The sequence below is a fragment of the Rhinopithecus roxellana genome, chromosome 1, assembly GCF_007565055.1.
Source record: "Rhinopithecus roxellana isolate Shanxi Qingling chromosome 1, ASM756505v1, whole genome shotgun sequence".
In the NCBI taxonomy this organism is placed as follows: domain Eukaryota; kingdom Metazoa; phylum Chordata; class Mammalia; order Primates; family Cercopithecidae; genus Rhinopithecus; species Rhinopithecus roxellana.
In genome coordinates, this window is record NC_044549.1 from 183410991 (window position 1) to 183437093 (window position 26103).

At 44.8% G+C, this 26103-nt stretch overlaps 1 protein-coding gene across 1 annotated transcript in view; it reads left to right on the forward strand.

Moving 5' to 3' along the window:
- The window catches only part of EPHB1 (EPH receptor B1), a 445762-nt gene that overhangs the window by 333145 nt on the left and 86514 nt on the right, over positions 1-26103 (forward strand). Inside the window, exons 6-8 of the mRNA XM_010364833.2 lie at positions 13306-13430; positions 21235-21397; positions 25493-25601. Of these exons, the coding sequence (XP_010363135.1) occupies positions 13306-13430; positions 21235-21397; positions 25493-25601 (397 nt within the window). The remainder of the gene's footprint in view (positions 1-13305; positions 13431-21234; positions 21398-25492; positions 25602-26103) is intronic.

Here is a 26103-nt window from a genome sequence, read left to right on the forward strand (position 1 = left end):
ATGCAGCAATTAACAAAACAGTAATCAAGCTAAGTGTTTAATTTCAGAAAATTAACATCTTCTCTGAGCGGATGTGAAAGATGGAGGAAAAAGGCACATTGAATGTTCTGGGTAAATAAAGGCAACGCTGGACCACAATTATTTTTCAGTGCAAGGCAGACTCTTTGCCAGTCCCTCAGGCCTCAGGATCAGTTTCCTTTTGACAGCCAAACTGCAGGAAAACCTTAGCTATAGAATTGAGCCCTAGGATTTTAAAGTGTGTGCGTTTCCTTCCTTTTTTTTTTTTTTTTTTTTTTCCTTTTTTGGCAGTAGAGCAAATGCTTTCACCATTCAGAAGAGCTTAGGGGAACAAGAGCCCAGTCATGCCCCCTAGGAGTGCATCTGCCCTGTACAAACTCCCAATGTGATGTATGTTGCCCTTCTCTGAATTGTACTTGTTAAAGGGACAGTATGGTGATTTCTTGGATGTGCATTAGTTGTTTATATGCTTAGGCTCTATTTCTCCTGGCAGACTGAGGGCTCCCAAGGGAAAAGGCCATGTCTTTCTCCTCCCGGTAAACCCTGCCCCTCGGCAATGTGTCCTCTGCTATAAGGTGTCCTGGCTGACCTTATACCATATCACACTCTGGTGCTGCCCCCTAAACCAGTGGGCTGGTTTTTGTTTGCAGGAAGAGGCTTGCATGTAGGGAGGGAAGCTTGCTAGGAGGTGGGTGTGCAGGGGACTGGGTCCCTAGAAGAACAGTGAGGTCCTGCTACCATCTGTTTCCTCATCTGATGGCCTGGATGGGAGTGAGTGCCTGGGATAGAGGACTGGAGGAGCAAGGAAAGTGGCTTTGTATGAGGGATGCTATGAAGTTTGAGGCACAGAGAGGCAGTCTTGAGACTGTGTGATGAGGTACCATCAGTAACCATGGAGGCAGGGCTCTCAGAGGGGCACTCAGCCTAGCACTGCCCGAGGAAGCACTAAAAACCACGTTCCCACAGGACCACAGGTCCTTTGGGGAGGGGGGTGCCTGGCCATCTGGCTTAATAAGCAATATTCCTTGAGGGGTCTCGCAGGCAGCTGACATGGAGAACAAAGAAAGCAAAGCAGGAGAATGAGAGTATAGTTTGCGAGTGCAGAGGAGACATCCCCAGTGTCTCCCAGAAGTATTCAGGGACTGCATCAACAGAAGACAGGTTTTGGTTCTGCACATGCATAATTTGTGGAGAGTTTGAGTACTGAAATCAGGATATTACTTATACAGTTGGATATTCAGGCTTCTATTTTCTCTGGAAGGTGGGAAATAAGATTGGTTGCTGAGAGTGAAGGGGAAAGCATTGGGGTTGAAGGTTTGAGGAGAATGGAAAAGGCTTGGCAGTGCTATTGAAGAGAATGGGAAATGGAACTATTCAGGTAAATTCAATATTTCTGGAAAGTACTGAGAGCTCATTTGAAGTTGGTGATCACATGTTTAGAAAGCCACCTCTTTTTCCTCTTATGTGGCTTTCTCAGCAGTATATGGCTCCTGGACAGCAGGCCCTACCGGAAACAGATCACAAATATATCTCTGGTTGAGTTTTGACAGTCATATGCTCTGAAAAGATAAAGGCAACGTATGCCTAAGGGTTTGGGGAGTATTGTGAATTATGTTATTGCAAAGATAGAGCCTAAGATGGATAATAATGGATATGAATAAAGGAGAAGGCTGATGCATTGGGTGGAAGTAAATGCCAAGAGGCCAGATGAGGCCAAAAAGAGTTGCAGTGGGCTCATCTGAGGTGGTGAGGAAGCAGAATATTTAGACTTGTGATTTTGAAAATTGAGTGACTTTAGGCAAAGCAGACTCTAAGTGTGCCATGGGAATTGGCAGGCATGGAAGAGTTGCAGAGGCCAGGGAACTGAGATTATATTGTTTAAGTGAACATTGAAGTCACACACAGGAGGGCAAGGCTCAGGATAGAGAGAAAGACAAAGACAGAAGCTCATGCCTCCAATGAATGGGGGTGTGATGGTGGGAGGGAGTATATGGTGGTCCTAAGACCTGGAGAGTGGTGGTCTAGCCAAATGGCATTTTTGCGAAGGGTGCAGGAGATGGCGATTGATGGTGTGAAACAGACAGTCGGGAGCAAGGATGACACACCCCACTTCCTGACCCTGAGGTGTGCTAGATGCAAAATCATAAACTGTCACGAGTTGAGAGGCCTGCAAGGCAAAGGTGTCCTCGAGGGACAGCTGCTCTTCCTTAATGCAGACATGGAGTGAAGGCTCTGAGGGAAGGTGGTGGGTACAAGGGAGTTTCCTGATTTGTAAATGGAGGGCCCAGGGTGGGGGTGTGCTCAGTAGTCAAAGGGAAAGTCAGAATCAAGGAGAAGAGACCCAGAACTCCATGGGGTTGGTGATGTCCAGAAAGGGGCTAAAGAGTGGGCATAGCAGGATGGAAGCCGGCCTGTGGAGCCTGGTGGGCTGCTCTGAGGAGGAGGGGCTCTGAACCTTCAAGCCAGAAGACTCAGACTTCCAGGTCTGGAGGAGGATGGTCACAGTGACTGCAGGTGCAGCTCCCCTGCCCAGTGTTGGTGGCAGTGATGTCAGCCTTACGGTGGTAGTGGTGGGTCCTCCAGCTGCATTAGGGATTCGGCTGAATGTGTGAGGGTGAGAGCCAGATGTAACAGGGCCACACAACCTGTGATGGGGTATCTCCTGTGGCCTCTCCACTGCTAGTGTTTTGAGTGGACTGCCGTTCATGACCAATCATTAAACAGACCCAAGCTGCCAGGGCTCTGCTCTTGCCCCACACTTGGGAAAGGCTGGCAGACCTGAGGGGAGGCAGAGCCCTGTGACATGCCCCAGCTGACATGTGAGTACCAATGGTTGTGTCCTCAGCAGCCATCACAGTGCTTAGATGCCTGCCTGAAGAGTATCCTGCTCCACACACACCTCCACAGCCTCCCACAGTTGCAGGGTCACAGAGTGCAGGTTTGCTATAGTTTTCACATAAATAGCACCTTCTAAGGCACCTTTTGATTCCCCCAGCAGGGAGGAGGAGCTGTGGGAAAATGCTAGGTTGCAGCGACCCAGGAGGCAGAGGCGCCACCAGGAACACACTGCAGCCTGCCTCCTCCTCCAGGCACAGGGCTCTGCACACTTCCACCATGGGTGGGGACCCCTGATCTCCCTGAGGGCACAAGGGGTCTCAGAAGGCAGTGCCCATCCATTAGTGATGCTGATGTAACTCAATGTCCCCCACCCCTATGCCTGGCCTCCTCAAAGCTCTGGAAATGCAGAGTGCGTGAGTTGTGAGGAGGGAGCCCTACCCTGGTCTCAGGGAAAGGAGGCCCAGCTGTTTCTGGCTCTGCACTAACCTTCTGCGGACTTAGGGACGTCATTTTCCCCTCTCTCATCTTCATTGCTATAATCTATAAATTGTAAGAGCTGACCAAAACTGAATGGTCTCAGATGCCCCGTCAAAGTTTAACATTCTGATTTCTAGGTTTCTAGACAAGCAATTCTGAAACTTGAGCATGTGTCAGACTCCTGTGAAAGACTTGTTAAAACACAGATTGCTGGGCCCACACCCAGAGTTTCTGATTCACTGAGTCTAGGATGTTGCTCTGGAGTCTGCCTATCTTACCAGTTCCCAGATGAGGCTGATTTTGAGAACATCTGACTCTGGAACTTACAGAGAACTTGAGAACTTACAGAGTCAGATGTATGATCCCAATAAAGAACGCCACCCCACCCCCAAACACATACACATCAAAAGTAATATCATAAATGAGGGCCACTGCTATAAACCCACATTCCCAGATCAGCCACCAACCCTTAACCGCCACCTGTCACCCCCCCATTCCCCTTTGACATGGAACCGAAAAACCCTTAGTGGATGGACCAGTGAAGGAGGAGCCTGTGGCTCCCTGCCTTGGGGTGTGAGACTGAAGGCCGGGCCTGAAGCCCTCATTTATTATCCCATTCACATCTCAAATTCAGCCAGAATTCTGTAACAGCACGGAGCAGGGTACACACCTAAGGAAGTCCTCTTTCCCCAGGTGACTCCCAGGGTAGGGAGGAAGATAGGAAGCGAATGTCAGAGACATCTCAAGGCAAAGCCCAGAGTAAAAGCAAACAAGAAACCAATGTCCACAATAGAGGAAAACAATGAGAAGGATAATTAATTCTGCTTTTGTATTTATACCCAGTCTCCAAGTTAATTGCTTATTTGTTTAATCTACTTTGACCAGAAGTGTTACTGCACCAAAAATATTTAATGAGTCAGGTCTTCTAATGTAAAATTCAAGCATATTTGTGCAATGAAATGAGTTTTCATCTACAGTAGGAAAACCAGTTATCTAAGCAGGACCTTTTCAGCAAAGTTACCTCCTAGAATAGAAATGTCAGAGGAAACATAGTTCATCTGTGTTGCAAATTTTTCTTCTTTGGTCATGAGTACTAGAGGGCCGGAAGTCTTTAGTTGACATTTAAATACAAACTTTGGTTTTTGGATATGGGATGTGTTTCGTATATTAAAAAAAAAAAAAAAAAAAAAAAAAAAAAAAAAAAAAGATGGCCAGCCAGCCCAATCCTTCATTCCCAACCCCATCACTCATAGCTTCTAGGATCTCACAGAAGTCCCTCGAGGGGACTTCTGGAGACTGCTCAGCATTGTTTGGGTCTCTCTATAAACCTTACAGAGTCTGGGTTGGGGCGCTAGAAAATGGACTGGCTTCAAGGCCCTAGCAGCTCTGATTCACCCAGAGCAGCTCTGAATTGTTCTGTTTCACACTTTATGCTTCAGGGAGAACTCTGTTTAGAGAAGGGATTTCATAGCTTTAAAAGATAGAAAACGGCCAATGTTAGGGTAACATTACAGTTAAACAATCCCAGTGAGATGGGGATGGACCCAACCTGCTAGGTTTCTTCATCTACGCCACAGAGAACTTCTGTCTCTAATCCCTTGTGACTACCATATTCTATGATCTTTGTGAGGTGCAGCTGCCAAATCACAACCCTGGCTCCGTTTTCCACCTCATGCTCCTTCAAAGGCCAATATTCATGTTTGTTACAACGAAGGGATTTTCTGACTCCTTTTACGTCAGAGGTCTTTAGAGAAAAGCCCGCAATCATTGCAATAAGAGTAAATTTTTGTTGAACATTTATTATGTGCTAGCACACTGTGAAGAGGCTAAAAACATGGCCCTTCCCTAAAGACTTTATTGCAGTGATGGAGAGCAGAGGTGAGCACCTCGGAAGGTAGATCACAGTGCACTGTGTCCCAATGTGGAGATCACACCCCAAGGGGCTTTGGGTTGGGAGGCAGGAAAGGGCACTCTGGTGGGTGACCAGGCAAGGATAAGCAGTGTGGGGCAGTGTGTGGCTCCCTCTGTGCCTTCAAAGGCCGGCAGGGTCATGAAAAGAGGTGCCCACAGGGAATGGCCTTCTTGGAAGAGACTCCAAAAGATGAGCTCTTTTTGGATATGGTGAATAGAGCAGTTAGATAAGAGTGACAAGTTCCTGAGAGGGAACAGTGGGAAAGAGTCTGGAATGGTGAGTGGCTGTCACATTGCTAAATGTTTAAGAGGGAATTCGGGCTTTTTCCAATGGGGATCCATTGGAGGTTTTGAGCATTGGAGTAACAAAGGAAAAACTGAGTTTAGAAAGATTAATATGGCTACAGAGTAGTTTGAAATGAATGAGTTAGAGGTGGACAAGAGAGTTATGACAGTAAGTACATGAGGCACAATGAGATACAGGTGACGAGACCTGTGGAGAGGCAGTGGCAGGGCCATGGGAGCATCGGGGGCTCCTGGGCCTGAGCTGTACCATTAGATGGGTAGGCTATGCTTATCCACTCTCCAGAGTCACCAGGTCTCCTTCTCCCTAGGGACAAGACACCCTATCACTTACTTTCTAGGTTGCTTCAGGTTATCTCAAAATGTTCAGGGGAAACCAGCTCTCTTCTGGAGCATTTATTACTCCAGCCTCTGGGGAACCCAGCTCTTTGCTAGTTTTCCCTTTCTCCAAGCCCATTTGTATCTATCACATCCACCATGGCTTAGTCGACATGTATATATCCCCTCAAAGATATTTATCAGATAAATACCTGAGGCTGTCACTGGATCCCACTTTTTACATTTACCTTGGGGAATGATGCCCAGTGATTGATTTGCCTATGTGAACAGCAGTGGAGCCAGAAGGAGAGTTTGGGGTGGTTGCCAAGTCCCCAGCCTGGCAGGTGGGATCTGGTTGAAAGGAGCAAGAGACCACACAGAGAACATCTTCAGAACATTTGGGAAATTAATAACATAAGAATTAATATTTCTGTTTCACAGTTGAAGAACTTGAGGCCCAAAGAAGACAAGGCCTTGGGTTAACCTTCTTCCAAGATCACGTAATAAGCAAATGCCAGAGCCAGGATAGGCACACACGTCTCTGCAACACCTGGAGGGCCCTGACAATAGCCCTTCTTTATTTCTGCTAATTTCTGCTGCTCTGGGCTGGGCCCTAAGCTCCCTACTATTCCTTAACTTACCCGTTTTCTTCACAGCTATGGTCTGTGCTATAGATCACAGGTAGTTAGTCCAAGGATGATTTGGCTGGGAAATGCTGTTCTAGGGAGAATAGAAGAGGTTAGTGTTACCATATGATCCAGCAGTTCCAATCCTAGGTTGATTCCCCAGAGAAATACAAACATGTGTCCACACAGAAACTTGTGTATGAATGTTTATAGAAGGATGATTCTTCAACCCAAATATTCTTCGACTGAGGAGCATTTCTCCCAGACAAAGCATTGCCCAATGAGGGTAAAAGTGGTTACCAAGCCTTAGGTGCACACTGTGCAGGTTGGGGCAGCAGCATCACTCTGGGGGTCACTGGGAGGACACCCCCCAAACGCACACACTGTATGGAAGAGCCAAGGAAAACTACTCTACCCTGCCTACCCATGATTTATTGTGCAGGGGAGGCAGACGGCCTCCTCTTTGTATGGGTCTCCTTGGGAATTTTAGATGTGAAAGTACCTGTCACTGGATACAGCATTTGCCTCCTAGAAGAGTTGCTAGAGCATTTGCCCAAGCTAAGGCAGAGGCAGCTCAGCTGTGACCTGCACCTTCCTAGAGCTGGTGAGAGATGGCCTCAAGCAAGGTTGTCCCTGTCACAATTTCCACCCACACTCACAACACTGTTTTCCCTTTTAATTAAGATTTGCTGAACTCTGAAATCTGAGTTTCATAATTTTATAACCTCTTTAAACATTTTACTCCAATCGATCAACTGAAGTCTGAGTGTATGTGCATTAATTTTAACACAGTGAACTGTTATATCATTTGTTAGGTCCCAAAACTGATTATGGTTAAAACTGTTGACAGAATTGTTTCGGCACAAAAATCAACTAAAAGGTTGTGAAGTATTTTTAATAAGCATTGTAATGTATTAAAACTTAGTAATTGTCCTAGAAAAAAGCATCAAGTAAATCTCATATTTTTGGAATCTGAGACACTTAATTGTTGGAGGAGGATGCTCCTATCAAATAAGGAAAGCAAAATGAGTAAGAAGAAACCTTTGAACATAACTGAATCAGTAACTGAATTAAAGTGTCAAGGAATGTCATAAACATAAAATGCATGACCCAGGTGAACCTGTGATATGACAGTAAAACTCCTGCACATCAGAACTCTAGGGTCCAGAGTCTGGGTTATTAACTTTTGAGACAGAGTCATGCCACCGTTTCAGACCCAGCCTGAGTCTCCTGGGACTCCACAGTTCCCTTTGGGGCCCTTCGTACAAATGGAGGGCTGTCTGGTGGTCTGCCAGGCCCCATCTTCGATACTACTGGCAGTGGCCAGTGGTCAGTGGCCAGTCTGGGCCCACATTTGTTCCACATCATCTGTGAGCTCTTTCACAACTTGCAGCGAGGGCCATCCCGTCCCTGCGATTTATTCACATCTCCTCTGTCAGTTCAGGCAAGAACAGTCTGTGCTCTTCCTCTGCTGTGTGTGATATACTATCTTGGATCTGTCTGCTTTAAAAGCAATTTGGGAGTAAGTTTTACCCAGAGTCTTTGGTAGCAAAAACAGAGACAAAGGATTCACTCACTCAGCCTGCCTTTGCTTTTTGCTCCATTCCGGAGCCCCTTGACCAGTGATGTTTTAAGTCTTTCTGCTTCTGACACATTTACAAGGCCTTTTATTATTGGCTATAACTCTCTTCTTCAACACTCTGGTTCTGATTCTGTTTGAACCCTAGTTGATTTTACCTTGTAGTCTGACGACACTCTTCTTTGCTCTTTGCTCTCCTCTTTGGGTCCCTGTTCTCTTTTGGATCAGCCTCTTCCTTTGCTAAGAAAGGGTGCAGGGCACCTTTGATTCCATTTGGATTTATTGGGCACCACCTCTTTGCACCTAACACATCTTTCCTGGACCTTCATCAACTTCTTTCCAAGTAACCCTAAACTAATTCTTTCTCCTTACCTTTTCTGAAGAAGGGTCCATATTTGTTTCTTTGCTAAATTTGAATAATCTTGTGAACTCTTTATTTTCATTTCTTTCTCTCAGTAGAATGTTTAATTTATTCAAAAGCTTTGTGTGTGTTTGCCAAAAAGAGACGCTTTCAGGTGTTCAATCAAACTATCCCTTCATCTGAGGAGTATGGAGAAAAGACAGCTAGCCAAGACTTACTGTGAAAACCATTGTATTTGGGGGCAAAAGGGGATGCTTCTTTGAATTAATCTTCTCATCCTCTTTAATCTTTAGCTTTAGTTTTGCTAGAAGAAGTTGGTGTTTGAGTGAATACCAGAGTTCATTCTTATTATTTTCTGTTTTGTCTGAAACTTTCATAGCACATAAAGCAACAGATCAAGAGGCGGCATTTGCCCTTGGAGAGGGAAAAACCAAATTTATCGCTGCAGTTGATTTTTGATGGCAGAGCACTGAACATAAGCTGCCCCTGATTTTCAGGCAGGATAAGAAATGCATTTTTGCTTTCTCCCATGTGCTAAATCCCATCACAATAAAATGTAAACAATTTAGAATGACCTGTGCGAAAACACACAGTCTTCCACAGGGCCTGTAACCCTTAAGTCATTGCCGTGAATGTGAGAAATGCAGGCAGGGATGGCCATCACCCTTTGCCAGCTCCTCCCAGACCCATGTGCCGCTGACTGCTGGGGGGTCCATACCATGTGTAGTGACAGGAGCATTTCTCTCCATGGATTTTGCAGTCAATTGCCTCTGGATCAGTCTGTCCTGTGCTTGCCTCTTTACCATCTGACCCCAACTAGACTCCAAGGACCCAAAGTGCAGGACTGTGACTTTCTTACTTGTTCTTCTGTCCCCAGTGCTTAGAACAGGACTGGCACAGTGGTTGGCAAATATCTTGCGTTTTTAATGATGGCTTTCCAGACAGTAGAGACAAGGAGAAGAACCAAGCCCAGCAAAATCCTCAGGCTGTTAGCATTGATCTTTCCATTTTTAAATACATGATATTTCAGCTCTCAAGACAGAGGGACTCTGAAATCCTCTATGAAACTGATGTGATTCACAACATGTAGATTGTGCCTCCACAGAGGTCTGCAAGGGCAGCCTGAGAGTCATGGTGTGCAGTGGAAGGAAAGAGCTCTCAGGAGCTATTTGTTCACCCTGTCTTTGTGGACCCATTGGGATCCTCAAATGATCTGGACTGATTCCAGAAAACTGCCTCGCCTTCCCTGAACTGTCTTTATCCTCCCCCATGACTCTGTCCTGTGATTGCAAGGTGTTGGGAAAGATCATCACAGGCCATTCACATATTTAACCATCAAGCCTTGTTGATAAGTCCAGGGCTCAGTTCTTAGTTTCGTTTTACCTGACTTAGCAGCAGCATTTAATGTATTCTCTCCTCCTGGGAGCACCTTATTTCCACTTGGTTTCTAGGCGATCACACTCTCCTGGTTTTTCTTCTGCTTCATTGGTCTTTCCTTCTCAGGCCTCTTTAGTGTTTTCTCCTCATCTTCTGAATCTTGAATTTTTTCTGTCTATTGATTCTCTTGGTGATCTCTGTAAGTTCCACTGATTTCAATATCTGTGAAAGATTGGTGACTCCCAATTGGTCTCCAGCATGGACCTTATGCACCTATCTGGTACTCAGCCTCTGCTCTGGGACACCTTGGACATCTCAAATCTAATAGGTCTGAAGTGGAGCAGCTGGTCTCTCCTCTCAAACTGCTTCTAGAAATGTCTCCCTGATCTCAGTTGATGGTAGCCCCATTCCTCCAGATGCTTAGGCCAAAACCGTTGTAGTCACTTGACTCTTCTCTTTCTTCCACATCCCAAATTCTTGGAAATATTCTAAATAGATTCAGAATCTGCCCACTGCACTGCTCAGGCCAGGTCTCAGCAGCCATTGTTTCCCAGGTATATTACTACAGCAGTGCTATGATCGGCTTCCCGCTTTTACATGGCCCCTGCATTCTATTTGGAACACAGCAGAGAGTGATGACGGTATCATATAAGTCAGATTACATCACTGTGCCTTGTTGACAGTCCTCCTGTGGCTCCCCAGCTTGCTCAGGGTAGAAGCCAAATTCCTTCTAGTGTCCCTCAGGGTCCTGCCCCCACGGACTCCTCTCTTCTGGGTCCCACTGACTCCCTGATGCCCCTAGATCAGCCCCTTTGTCCTGGCTGCTCCAGATATCCTCTCGGCTCCCTCCCTCCCCTCCTTCAACCCTGTGCTCCTATATCTGCTTCTCAGGCGGCCTTCCCTGACCACACACCTCCCACCTCTGGCATCCTGTGTCCCTTTCCCCGCTCCATTTTTTTCATTGTACTTAATATATTTTAACATAGCTTATGATTCATTTATTAGCTCTAGTCTCTGCTGAATCCCCCCACTAGAAAGTAAGCTCTATGAGGGCAAGAAATTTTATTTGTTCACTGTGGTGCCTCTAGAACCTAAAAAGTGACTGGTACATGGCAGATGCTCAATAAATATGTTTAATTAATTAATTAACCTGGGTTATAGATATTACTAAGTTGGAGGCAAGAGAAAATACACTTGATGGCTCAATCACGGTAAGAAATTATTTCCACTTACTAACCAAATAGGTCAAATTTAATACCATAAAGGTTGAGATACATGTACATTCTCATAGTCAAAGCCAAAAGCCAACTCTACAGACAAAAGATGAGGAGCATACCATGGAGGAACCTAAAGGTTATATATAACTACCATTTCAGGACTGAACGGCAGGGACATGTTTTTCATCCAAAGGCTAATGGTCATATTAATAGATATATAATACACAGGTCATGGTAGATATTAGTTTTATTCTAATCTTTGCTGCTCAAAGAGTGGAAAGAGAATTGGGTTCACCTCCAAGCCTCATGCCTAGAGAGAATTTAGGGAACTTGGTCTCATCTGGAAAAGAGCCATCTTGGGTGGCATGTAATGGTCATGGGAAAAATATTTGACTATTTTTTTTTTTCAGCAGGAATAACTCAAGGAAGATCTAACTAGTTTCCTTAGATATTTGACAAGACATTTTGTGGGAGGGGGAACATCCTTTCTTATTTCAGTTGGCAGAATGGAAACCAGTGGGAAGAAGATAACTTTCAGATAAAGATAGGAAGATATGTAAATTGGTGAGACTTACCCAAGTATAGAATAGCAGCTCCTGGATGCAAGAAGTCTCCCCTCTCTGGGGGCACAGCAGGAGCTTGGCAGCAAATTCCTGACAAGGAAGTTGTAGGGGGAATCAAAACTACATTAATTCAGACCCTCCATGAAGCAGACACAAAGATGGGATTAGATGTATGAAAGATTTACTGGAGAAATGAGATGGTAGCTGGAGGAGACTGGGAGAGCCATCAGATCATAAGAAAGGTCTGATCTCTGTAAAGGAGAGAGGGAAGGAAGGAGGATTGGGTAGGGTAGGAAGTGCTATAGCCTGCTGTGTGTGCTCCCAGTCATTGGCTGGGAGCAGCTTGTGGGAATCAGGGCCTCTGTGTGAATATGGTAATGGACTGCAGAGTGCAGGAACTGGGGCTGTTAGTTAATTACTCTTCAAGGATTAGGAACTCTGAGAGGTGCATTTCACAGACACCACAAGGTCTCTAATGGGAACCGGGCATACCTGCCTTCAAGGTCCCAGAGGACACTCTGACTCTGAGCCCTTATCACACTTATCACTCTTTATGGCTTTCCTGGACTAGAAGCATCTTCGGAACAAGTGCTCTGCATCCTCTCCCCCAGGGGCTGCACGTAGTAGGGACTCACTGAGGGTCCAATGCATAGTGGAGAAAGCAGCAGCCCCCTTGTGACCCCGTAGCTGTGCTGTGTAATTCCAGGTCTTTGAGGGAAATCTGTTAACTTGAATTGAGGATAGTAAATGTCATTCAGCTGTGGTCCCCAGAGAAACCTTTGTAAAGTGGAGTTCGAGTGAGGAAAAGACCTTCATCACTGCAGAAGTGCCAGGACTAAACGGAGCAGCCCCTGAGCAGAGCACAGATTGAAGCCTCATCCATTACCTGCCTCTTCCCCTAGAAAGACAGCCCTCATTTATTATTTCCAGACTGTTTTCATTTTACTTACACCACATGAAAAAATGTTGAATTGGGAAATAAGTAATATTATTTCCAAACAGATTTCTGAATCAACTTTTCAGATTTGGAATTATCTTGTTTCCAAAGATTTGATTTGTTTATCATTTCTTCATTTATACTTGTGAATTCCTTATTAGAAATGCCCTCATTTGGAAAACTGACTATACCTCTGTTGTTGGTCTGTGTTCATGTCTTTTTGAGAGATACCTCCTCTCTTTCTTTTAAAGTATAATAAAATCTAACTTGAAGTATCAGGAAGAGATGTTTGCTAGAATGTTCCTTTCTGTTGTACAATAATTCTGTACCAACTGGTTCTACTGTCTCATTATCATCTCTTGCCCCAGGTTCTCATCTCTGCAATGGCTTAGCCCACAACTGCAAGACTGAGGTTCCTTCAACACCTTCTTCTCAAAAACATTACAGTGTTCCTCCTTTCCTCCTGTCTTTTCCTTTGATTCCTTCAATTGTCTCTTGTTTTGGTCAAGCTTTGCTGCCTCTGAAAGTCCTATGTCCATTCCATTTCCCATGCACACATACTTTCCTCTCCTAAATGCTAGCTTCTCTCTCCTCTGTTATCCAAACTCCATTGATTCTGCAAAACCCACAAGAAGTTCTGCAGATCCAGTTCAGCTGATGATAAAGAAGGGGCAGAGTTCAAATTGAATGCCATTTTTCTCCCTCCTTACCTCTGGAAGATGGCCCTTCCCCTATAATTGAGTGTCTGTTCAGCTACCCTGTTTCTTCCTCTCTCCACAGCCCCCTCCACCGTTCCCATCATGCACCAAGTCAGTGCCACTATGAGGAGCATCACCTTGTCATGGCCACAGCCGGAGCAGCCCAATGGCATCATCCTGGACTATGAGATCCGGTACTATGAGAAGGTGAGCCAGCTCTGCCTACAAGCTTGCAACACCCAGGGCTAGCCACTGTTCCATGGATGGTTGCTAGCTGAAGGCACAAAGGAGATAGGCTGCTGAGGGAGGGAGGATTCTGGTGACAGAGGCCAGAAGGTCCCTGGGAGAGTTCTCCAGGTCTGCCCTGGCAAAAGTCTTGTTCAAAGCCCAGGCACTTTCTGTGCCAACTAAGGAGAGAAACTTCCAGTCCACCATCCTGCAATCTGGATAGTTCACTGGCTGGGAAGGACCAGTCCCATTCTTCCAGTCACGTCTTTGATATACTAATGCAGATGCCACAAAACTGCCAGGGGTCCCCAAACCTTCAGACGAGTGTGTGGTTTAGTAGATCAGTGTTTTCCAAAGTGTTTGTGTACCTCCAAAATAAGCTTATTTATAAATTATATGCACGTACTACTGCACTAATATATTTGTGGAGGATAAAAAACATGTAAAATGTTTTTTTAAAAGCCTATTCAAAAGAATGAGATAAAAATTAACAGAAATAGAAATTTATATATTATTTTCTTTGAATACCCTTTAGCAGCTGCTCCTGGGGATGACAGTGGGGTATGTGCTGCCAAGAAAAGGAAAATGGTGCCTGGTGGAACTGGTCCCTGGCCTCCCTCTTAACCAGGGCAAACTGCAGCCTTTGCAAAAATCTTAGGAAAGTATAGTGCCTTCTGATTTAACCCAACACGTTATTTGTAAAAACACACTATTCATTCACTTATTTGTTCAATAAGTATTGTCAACTATTTGACAGGTACTATTCTAGGATATATTAGTGATCAGGCAGACAAAGATTCCTGCGCTTGAGGAACTTACTTTCTAACAGAGGGAAACAGACAATAAACAGTGAACATAACAAATAAGAAAATCATGTAGTGTGTTAGAAAATGAGCAGCATAGAGGAAAAAATTAAAAAAAAAAAAGTAGCAGGGTAAATGGGATCAGGAGGGTCCGGCTTGGGAAAGAGCAGGTTGAAGAATTAAATAGAGGGGTAGAGATAGGCCTCTTGGAGAAGGTAAGATCTGAGTAAATGTGAAGAAAGTAAGACTGTTGTGAAGGAGTTATCTGGAAGAGGAAAGGGCAACAGCCTATGCAAAGGTCCTGAGGCAGGATCATGACTGGTGTTTCAATGAGCAGGAAGGAAACCAGCATGGCTGGAGTGATGCAAGCAAATGGGGAAGTAATAGACAGATGAGAGAGGTTACCAGAGGAGGTCATCATGTTGGGCCTTAAAGACTAGGTCGGGTGCAGTGGCTCACACCTGCAATCCCAGTACTTTGGGAGGCTGAGGCAGGCAGATCACTTAAGCTCAGGAGTTCAAGACCAGCCTGACCTACACAGTGAAACCCCATCTCTACTAAAAATACAAAAAATTAGCCAGGAGTGGTGGCAGGCACCTGTAATCCCAGCTACTTGGGAGGCTGAGGCTGGAGAATGACTTGAACCCAGGAGGTGGAGGTTGCAGTGAGCCTAGATCACACCACTGCACTCCAGCGTGGGTGACAGAGCAAGACTCTGTCAAAAAACAAACAAACAAAACAAAACCAACCAACCAAACAAACAAAAACACTGGAGCTTTTCCACTGAGTGAGATATGGAGCTACAGCAGGTTGAGGAGCGGAGAAGGGACAAGATCTGACTTATATTTTGGACAGATCATTTAAGCTGTTCCACTAAGAACAGGGCCTGGTAGATCTACCATTATTAGCAAGGATGATGGTGGCTTGAATCAGGGTAAAAGCAGAGGGCTGTTGAAATGTAGTTGATTTCCAGATATGTCAGCTAAAGGCAGATCCAACAGGATTTTCAGCAAGTTGGATTTCTGGCATGGGAAAGTTTTAGCCTGAACCACTAGAACAATGTAGCCGGCACTGACTGAGTAGGGGATCACTGTGGGTAGAGCATATTTGATGTGAGGACAGGAATACAAGTTCAGCTCAGTGTCTAAAATGCTTATAAAATGGCCAGAGATGTGGGGTAGGCAGCAAGAGGTGCACATCTGGAGTTCAAGGGAGGGGACTAGGTGAAGATGTCCGTCTGGGAGTTGTCAATATCTAGATAAGAAAGTCCTGAGCCTGGGTGAGGTCTTGCAGTGGGTCAGTGGAAATAAGCAGAGGATCAGAAACAGAGACCTACAGCCCTGCAACAGGGAGGCCGTGCTGAATAGTGGGACATGACTGCACTGGAAGCAGAAGTTTCCAGTGCCCTGTGCAGCTAACCAGCCGTGGAGCTGTGGTCCAATTACTTAACCACTCTAGGTCACAGTTTTCACATTTATAGAATGGTAGCAGTTTACCTCCCTGAAAGCGGAGGTCTAGATGGATCATCAATCTAGTCTGTAAGGAGGTATGCCCTTCAGCCATTAGAGCCGAACTTGCAAGCAAGGTGGAGGATTAAGCGGCATTCTATTCTACTTAGAGAATATTGGGTTTTATAAAGAGTTGATTCAGATACTTCAGTGAATTGGAAATAATTTAAACCAGCTGAATTCATAAGCATCTGTTATATCTAATCCGTTTTGGATTTAGGGCTCTTACTTGCTAGATATTTTTTGTCAGTTAATGAAGTAAATGTTGACTTTTTAACATGTTTTGGAACAATGTGTTTGGACGAACTGACCACATGGTCTCATTTTGTCATCAGAGTTGACCTAACAAGGGTCCACCCAGTCCCCCTTCCCACACACATAAGCTTGTAGCTCTATTGAAATAACACCTCATCTCAGAAAAATAATAATAATTTCTCCCCAGTGTGCACCTATTGTGTGCCAGGGATTTTATAAACATTATCTACTTTCTTCTTCACACGCCAATGTGGTAAATGTTAGTATCATTGCTATGGGTAAAGAAGTTTTTAAAAGGAAAACAAGTTAATAAAACAAAAGCCTTGTCCAGAGTCCCACAGCTGGGAAATGAGCCTGGGTCCTTTGCCCTGCAGCAGTTGGTGGTGCTGGGAAGAGGGGAGAATATATTAGAGACCACATACTCCTTCTCCTCATCTGCCGTGCCCAGAGCAGTCACTTCAGTAGGCAACCAGGGTAGGGGTCAAAGGCTTAATGACAGGCTGAGCACTGAAGCCACGAGGCCCATTGCCTGTGTGCCTTGGCTCCTTCCTCCCAAACCAGCCCAAGCTCCTCCACTGCCTTTCCCCTTACAGCTTTCCCTTGAAAACTGTAATTAACCTCAACTTCTTATGCTATAAAAGCAGCTTATTCTCCCATTCAGGCTACCTCCCTGCTCCTTAGTAATTTGTACTAATTATTAACAGACACACATACGCAGCAGCCCAGTGCCTGCAGCAGCTTCCACGCCTCAGTGAAGCATATTATTGTCCCCACTCCAGAGGAGAGAATGCTTTCCTTGGGAACACAGGTTATTTGCCCAAATGTTGGTTACCGTTAGGTATATTACTGTGGAATGCTCCTTCACTTATGGAGTGCTTGGCTACAAAGTCTGTTACATTGCTTTGACTATTCCTAGGATGACCAAAGAGAAAGATGTTAGCCCATGAGGGCCTTTTGAAACAATGATGATAATTCATCGTATGTTGAGTATCTATTATGTGCCAGATATACACAGATTTATTAGCTCTGAACCTTAAAGGAAAAAAAAAGTGTATACTTGAAAACACATATAGCCAATTTATAGATGATGGAGCTATGTCATAGAAACATTAAATGACTTACCCGTAACAACACAGGTCATAGCTAGGGAGTCACAGGAACAGAACTTTACACATTTTTATTATACTTCAGTGGTGGAAACTTCTGAGCTTGATAGGAGCATGGATGCAAGCACCCCTGATGCTGAGGATCTCAAAATTAATGTGGCTCCCAAAATAAGAGATTGTATCTTAATAATAAATCCAAATACTTGCAAACAGAATGATCTGCCTATCTACTCCGTGTGGCCTTGGAATCCTGGTCTTTAGAAGATGTAAACACAGATAGAATTCAGTGCAGTGGGTGTCTTGGATTTGGTCCAAAGAAGCAAACCCCATTATTTCTTCATCTTGTGCCATCTCCTCTCCCCACAAGGAAGCCCCAACCCCTTTATCTAAACCAGGAGTCGGCAAGCTTTTCCTATAAAGAACCAGAAAGTAATTAATTTAGGCTTCTGGGCCATATGGTTTTTGCCCCAACTGCTATAGTCGACTCTGCCTTTGTAGCAGGAAAGTAGCCATAGGCAATATGCAAATCGATGGGCGTGGCTGGGTGCCAGTGGAACTTTATCTGAACAGGTAGCTGGTCCATGAGGGCAGTTTTGTAACCCCTGAAAACCTTCCATGGGTCTTCTGCTCCACATAACCCTTGGTTCGCACTTAGGACCCCTTTCAGTTTCACTCTATGAGTAGAATTGATGAGGCTTTTGCTTCCTCCACCAGCTCATTAATAGAGAGCTCAGATGCCATCGAGCTGATGACACTCCCGGAGCCTTTCCCATGTTCATCTCCTTCCCCATTTTAATACATTTCCATTCATCATTCTCTCTTGTTTACTGTGGCGTAGCACGTTTCACTCCTGGTGTCAGCGCTTGTAGGCAAACCATGGGAGGAGCATCTACATCTGCTCTCAGCTGTCTTAATGATTAAGCGTTTATGGTTACTCACTCTTCATAATAACTATAGGTTAGGACTGGCTGGTTTAGGCCTTGGGAATTCCTACCTTTCAAATTTTAGGATCATCTTCTCATAGAGATTCTTTCAGACCTTGGCAATATCTTGTGCTCAATCAATTGGTTCAAATAACTGGACCGAAGTGTACTGTTTATTTATTCATTTAGCATTGAGTTGTTGAGCGCCCAGGTGGTACGAGCACTGCGCTGCATGTTGGGGTGGGGAAGGAGAAATGAGGGAAACATGGTCTCTGCCCTCAGTAGCTGCATTCTCCATCCTGCATCCTCTGTCTCCCACATACTTATAATCAGTCGTAAGCAACCAACAGAAAAAAAAAGTAACTTGTTCATGGCTGTTACTGATTTGCCTGAAATTGATTAATGATTTTGTGGGGAACAAGAGCTAATATTCATTTTAATCACTGAACTTCTTCAAGAATGTTTGGACTATAAAGTGATTATGGAGTAATGTTTGGTCCTCACAAACCAAATACCAGTGATGTATTAAAATAGTTTTTCAGTAACAGCTATCCAGTCACTGCTTCACATTTATCAACCAGCTCCTGATTTCAGCAGATTCTAGTAAAACCAGAGAAGTCAGGCAGCTGCTTGGATTTTGTAGCAATGGAATTTTATTCTTATTTGCAAGGTGACTTGGTGATTTTCATAGTTTCAGACCTCAGATCTGCACTGTGTCAAAATAGAAATGATCAAAGTTCTGGATGACATCCCTTCTATAGTGGACAGCCTTTCTTCTGAATCCCTGATCGGTGGTGGGGAGGATCCCCTTGTGTTTAAATAGATCAAATAGTGGGTGGGCAGCTCCTCTGCAGGCAGTCTCTCCCAGGGCCCAGTAGACATCCCCTTCATTAGAGTGAGAATGGGCCTCTTTGCAACTTTCAACTGTGTGTTTGAGCTGACCTGGGACCTGTGGTCCTTCACAATTGCTTCTGAATCATTTATGTGCATTTCTATGCCACCCACACTTCAGATATGCCAATTACTTGCAGTCTCCTGAACTCCTCTAGGCCTTGCTTCTGCATGTTTAATTCTGTTCTCACTCTCCACATTCATCCATGTGGCTAATTTATTTCATCTTTTGTGACTCAACTCAGGTCACCCTTTCCCTGAGTCACTCTGCATCTCCTCTGAAGTCTGGGCTGGATAGTCCCCTGCTGTGCCCCCACAATCCCCTGAACTGCTCTCTGCCAACTCACTCAGTCAACACTGCTGTCGTCTTCTGTTTATTTGTCAGTCCTCCCACAGATGTTACATCCCCAGAGGAAAGGGACCATGCCTTTGTACCTGCAGCCCATGTATAGCACCCAGACATAGTAGTGTGTCATAAACGTAACTGGCTGGCCAAATGAAGGAATGAGTGAGTAAATACACATCAGGTCATCTTTGTTTTTGCAAAGTAGGCTTTTATATATTTTAAACAATGGGAATTTCTTATCACTGTGCTGTATTCTTTACATATATTTATGTAAGATATATTCCTTATATATTTTAAACAATGGGAATTTCTTATCACTGTACTATATCCTAGCTCAACTCTCTTTCTTCTGTCATTTTACTGAGAATGCAATTTACAATTTGTAAAGCATGCTTCTTGAACCACTGTGCCGAGAACTCATCTCAGTACCCCAGATCTGCACAGGAAACACAGGGACTTGGATCACTCCCTCCTAGTGATCCAAGCTCTTCATTTTCACTAGATCCCCATTTTTCTCTAGGATTCACGGTGCAGACAAAGACAGGCCCAGGCTTCAAGCTTCTGTTCATGCATACTTGCAGATAACCCAGAATCTTTGCAAACAAAAGATATGCTCATGTGAAAATGATTAGAGGCCAGGCTGGTATATAAGAAGGTGCTGGGGTGAGGTGTGATTTGGAATGACGGTGGTGTAGAGTCCACAGCCCAGACTGGTGAGAGAAACCTTCCAAGAGAGGAGGCCTTGGGAAACATAGGCTTAAGCAATCTGGATAGAGTAGAGGAGCCCTGGAGAGAGACATTTTAGACAAAGAAAACAGCCTAAGCAAATGCCTGCTGGCCAAGATGTGGTCCCCGGATTTAGGGGAATGTGAGCGATTGGAATTGACTTCAGCATGAAGGACCTGTGAATTTATATTTAAGAGTTTTGCCTTTGCATGATGATAGTTTTTAAGAAAAGAAGCATGGCATTGGGTGGGGTAGATGGGGAACATCAGGAAAGACAAGAGGCTGCAAAAGTCCAGGCACAAATCACGTGTTTAATAAGGTAAGCAGCAAGGAGAAAAAGCCACCTTTAAGGGCACTCATGATGGGCGAAAGAGTCATGCTTCTGGAAAACAGAAGCAACTCTCTGCACATCAGAGGACCCAAGTGTGCAGATGACAGGGACTATAGTGGTCAGCACAGAAAGTGCTGGAGAGAGTGACCGACAGAAGAATGGGGCTGATCCTGAGTAGGTGGGGGGATGAGGACACAGGGGCCGCTCTCCAGGAAGAAGGTACATGCCCGCTCTGAATGCTGGCAGGAAGTAGCTGGGGGATGCACACCCAGACACAGGGCAAGGTAAGGGCAGAAGTAGATGTGGAGGGCAGTACAGAGTGGCCTCTACCTCTTCAGCAGAGTGGACACAAAGCCTTTTGCCTGCGCACTTGAAGGAACTGAAGGGAAGTGATATAGAACAGCCACTTCGGGGAGTGTCTAGGGAGATCCTGAGTCAGGGGAGAAAACAGGACAACTCAGCAGAAGCAAGACAAAGAGAGGCAGCAGGGGGCAGATGGATGTTGCCTAATTTGCTTCTGCTGAGGTCAGAGACTTGAGGGGATTTTGCAAAGCTGGATGTGCTATGTTATTTCACCTCTGAACCGTGGGGGAGGAGGACTAGAGAATGACTTAAAGCTTCTTTGCCAGTCCCTGAGCACTCAGCCATTTCCCTGGGCCTCTTTCTTCAGAATGTGGCCACCTCATAGTCCAGACCTGACCCTGAATCCCTGCATTCCCTTGGCCCAGATCAGACTTCTTGTCCCCATCCAGAGGAATGGCCTGGAGCTGATGACAACTTCTAGCAGATCTACAGGACCAAGAACTAATGGGGCCTGAGTACTCCAGGGTGGAGTGGGCTAGGGGTGTAGCCTTCAGGAATGGGATGGTGACCCTTTCCCTTGCTTTCTTTTAGGAACACAATGAGTTCAACTCCTCCATGGCCAGGAGTCAGACCAACACAGCAAGGATTGATGGGCTGCGGCCTGGCATGGTATATGTGGTACAGGTGCGCGCCCGCACTGTTGCTGGCTACGGCAAATTCAGTGGCAAGATGTGCTTCCAGACTCTGACAGATGGTAAGGGTTGGGGAGGGCAGTGACAAAATCACAGGGCAGGCAGTGTGGGAGAAAAAGTAGCCCCAAAGATGCTGCACTAGCCAAAATGCCAATCTCCAGCTGGATTCCAGTGGAATTCCCTTCAAATGGTTTGCCTCCCAGTAGGGCCATGTAGATTTTCCTGAAGTCTGGCTCATTTCTCTCCCAACATCTGACTGGATTTGCCTTTGAAGGGTCTCTTGCCATGTGTGAGCTTGCATTTCAGCAGTGAGACTCAATTCCTGTCTCATGGAGCCAGTGTGCCCTCTTGCCTCTGTATCCAGGTCCAGATGCCTCTGCTGTTTCACCCTCATGCCCACTTCACTCCTCTGTGCTTATGGTCTGAAAGCTGAGCTAATGGTCCAGTTTCATGAGCCGAGGTCTTCAGGGAGGAAATGGAGAGACAAAATGTGGGATGTGGCAGTCTCATGCACCTGGGATCTCAGAAATTTGAAGCAATTTCACATGTGGCCCCCAGTACGTCCTGCTCTGATGTCTCTAGAGAGAACAGCCAAGGTGTCCTCAAGACCAGAAAGTCTATCGCCATAAACATACTTCTACCTTTGGGTTTTATTAGTTCCCTATTATCACTCTCTGCCCCAGTCCTCTGAGATCACCCCCATCAATAGTTCTGAAAAATCTGATTTCCCAGTAGCCTCAGCATTGTGCTCAAGTGTATCTATCTGACTGTGCCCACCACTCTCTCTCTTAGCTGGCCATTTACCATAGTTTATGTACCCATTTGTGTATCTGCCTACCTACCTATATATCTATATTTATTATTCACTTATGAGCTGTTTCCTGATAGTTTTCCAAATGTCAGTCTATTCCTGACTCCCCAAATTGAAAGCTTTCAATTTTTCCTTCATTAATTAAATTATCCATAAAACAGTCTGTCCTTATATAGCATTTTATTTTAGGCCAATGCTCTTAGTCTGGGTGTTTGATAGGGCTTGAGATTTTATCTTGATGCACATTGTATTTTTTAACAATTTTGAAATTAGTTGGAAACGTTTAAAATCAGGTGGTTTCTTATACAAATCAGGATGTTGATGTTCTTGTGAAAAAATTGTAAGAAAAGCAAATGCTCATGGGCACTCTGGAGTGAGGACCTTGCCTTAAAGCTGAGAGGCAGCTGTCTCCTTATGTTACCCACCATTTCCCAATATTTCTAACCTGGATGCTTTGATGTGAACCATTGCCACCTATTTTAAGTTTATTTGAGGTGAACTTTCTCTCATATTTTGAGGATGGTGAGATGGGGTAGAGAGGTAAGCCAGTTAATTCAGGTTAATGAGGCTACTGGTATGAAAAGAACACAGACTGTCTTCTTTTTCCTTAAGGACTCTGTCCCCCACTTTGCACCTCACTTACTGTCTAGATTTATAGGCACTCTGGCATCAGGAGGTACACAGAATTAAAAGCCCAAAACTCAAAATGCTCTGAGTGCTGGTCTCTTGGCAATTCTACTAGACAAATCAAGAAGTAACAAATTTCTCCCAAGAAGGCTATTTCTTTTACATTTGGCAGTTAAGTGTTGCAAACCCAAGAGGGGCTGGAGGTAAGAGTGTTCTGGTAAGTGGCCAAATTTGGGAGTATTTATCTTAACGATTGAGGTTCACACATGGATACTGATTATGTTCACCGGGAAAGCAGGCCTGTCTGCAGAGCGAAGGTAGTCAAAAGGTTGATTGATGATAGGGTCATTGGGGCAGGGAGGATCTGTGGAATCCTGCCCAGAGTCAATGGCCACACTGTGGACTGGTGACCTCCACACAGGGCAGATCCACTATGGCCCTGGGCTGCTCTTGGCTACACTGTTCTGATCTTTGACGTAGCTGCCTAATTTTTAAAAAATCATTCAAGTTTCATATTACATTATGAAGTTTTTAATTTATAAAGACGTTGTTAAGGATGCTTCATTGTGGTTCCCTGTGTATTTTTCTATTGCCAAATTTATATTTTAAATACACATATTACAGAAAGCAAATACACATATTACAGAAAGCTCTCAGCTGAGGGCAACTGAAAATTTACCTTCAGTCTTTAAAATTGACTTCCATCTTTAAAATTCTAGAGAGTGGGACGCTTCAAGAACCAATATCCTTGTTCTTAGAAATCTTTTTCCGCCGGCCGGGCGCGGTGGCTCAAGCCTGTAATCCCAGCACTTTGGGAGGCCGAGACGGGCGGATCACAAGGTCAGGAGATCGAGACCATCCTGGCGAACAAGGTGTAAACCCCGTCTCTACTAAAAAAATACAAAAAATCAGCCGGGCGAGGTGGCGGGCACTTGTAGTCCCAGCTACTCGGGAGGCTGAGGCAGGAGAATGGTGTAAACCTGGGAGGTGGAGCTTGCAGTGAGCTGAAATCTGGCCACTGCACTCCAGCCTGGGCGGCAAAGTGAGACTCCGTCTCAAAAAAAAAAAAAAAAAGAAATCTTTTTCCGCCAACATGGTTGAAGGATAGTTCTCAAACATTAGGGAACATTAGAATCACCTGGACTGTTTGTTAAATATGCAGATACCCTCTTCTTCACCCAGAGGTTCTTATTCAGTAGATCTGAGGAGGGGTCTGGAAATAGGCATGTTTAACAGTCAGGCTCAGGTAATTCTGATAGCTCATGGGGAACCTCACTTTAAGAAGTATTGTCGGCTGGGCATGGTGGCTCACACCTGTAATCCCAGCACTTTGGGAGGCTGAGGCAGGTGGATCACTTAAGGTCACGAGTTCAATACCAGCCTGGCCAACATGGTGAAACCCCACCTCTACTAAAAATACAAAAAGTAGCCAGGTATGGTGGCGTGTGCCTGTAATTCCAGCTACTCGGGAGGCTGAGGCACAAAAATTGCTTAAACTAGGGAGGTGGAGGTTACAGTGAGCCAAGTTTGTGCCACTGCGCTCCAGCCTGGACGACAGAGCAAGACTGCCTAAAAAAAAAAAAAAAAGAAGTATTGTCATTAGGGTTGCTAGATAAAATATAAGATGAACAGTTAAATTTGAATTTCAGACAAACAAAAATAGTGTTTTAGTATAAGTATCTCCCAAGCAATATTTCAGGCATACTTATACTAAAACCTTATTCGTTGTTTATCAGAAATTCAAATGTGATTGGCAGTCCTACATTCGTATTTGCTATAGCTGGCAACTCTAATTGTAATAGAACATAAATAGCTTGACTTCCATATGCCTAGGTCCTGAACATTAGATAATAGTTCTTTCAAACACCAGTGAAAGCATAACCAGGACAATACTAATACTAGCCAGCTGGGCGAAATGATTTGTATAGATTAAAGAAAAGAGACGTAGTATTTAGGACACCCATGATAGAGCAGACAGGGTGAAATGTGCTTCATATGATTTGGTTTTTTTCAACAGTCTAAGGGTCAGAAAGACTAAACCATGTGTCCAATATCACAAAGCTTACACATAGTAATACCAGGATTTAGATGAGCTCTATCTGCCTCTATGACCCATAGGCTTCCCATTCCACTGCATAATTCAGCATGGTTCTAACGTTTGGCAGAAGTCTTAATCATTTTCTTCTTGAGTGGGAACTCAGAGTGCTGGGCCATTCATTTCTCAGGCATTTCTTCATCCTCCACAGTGCTTGGGGGTAGTGCTGGCTGACTGCAGATACTCTTTAAATATCTGCTCAATGAATCTGTTGACTCTGTGCCATTTCATAACTTCATGCTTTAGAAGATATTTCAGCAGTGGTTTTCATTTAGATAAGTCCCCTTCATTGGAATGTCCTTAACATGGCTGACAGTTCTTTGAGAGACCTTCCAATTGAGGGAATATAGATTGGGAGTCATCTCTGCTCCAGGAATGTCATCAGCTGTAGTTCCCAGATTCTGTCACGGCTGTTTTGTTTGCATTGTCCTTTGTTTATGGTTGTTTTTGTTTATTTAAAACTTAAAAATTGCTGTTTGTTTTGGTTAGACTTACAGCTCTGACACATAGACACTGTCTTCTACATATATGTAGATTTAGATCATGTCTTTGGTATCGTGCACTGAGTATCAGCTGTATGCAAAGGGCACATGGGAAGGATTCTAATGCCTCTTTCTCACCTAGATGATTACAAGTCAGAGCTGAGGGAGCAACTGCCCCTGATTGCTGGATCGGCAGCAGCCGGGGTCGTGTTCGTTGTGTCCTTGGTGGCCATCTCTATCGTCTGTAGCAGGTAGGTCCTCCACTCTCACTTGTTCTCCTTGGATCCAGAGAGCCCCTCTCCATATGCCCTTTCCCAGGCTGTGTGGATCAGATAGGGTGTGACCATTCACGACCACAATCATCACTCCATCTCAATCCAAGAGCAGCCTAGAATGCTTTAGATATTTATTTAGCTGGGAAAAAAATTGTATGAGAGCTGGGCAAGGCTATGAGTAAACAGTGTCCATCCTCAAACCTCATTTTAACGAAGACTTTTAGCCCCCCTTACACACAATGGCTTTTCAGAGTGACAGTTACAAAATTGCATTTGACCCTCTGGAGCATCAAGCCTGTGCATAGCCCATCCTCCAGTTAGAGAACTCAGGCTCTCAGCAGCCAGCAAGAGGGAGGCAGACTGGCAGGAGAGAAGATGAAGAGGAAAGGGAAACTCTGAGTTCTGCAGAAGAGCTGGCCCTGAAAGCCTTGTGATTTTTTTAATACTGCTGCTACTGCCTTCAGTGGTTAGCCCAGAT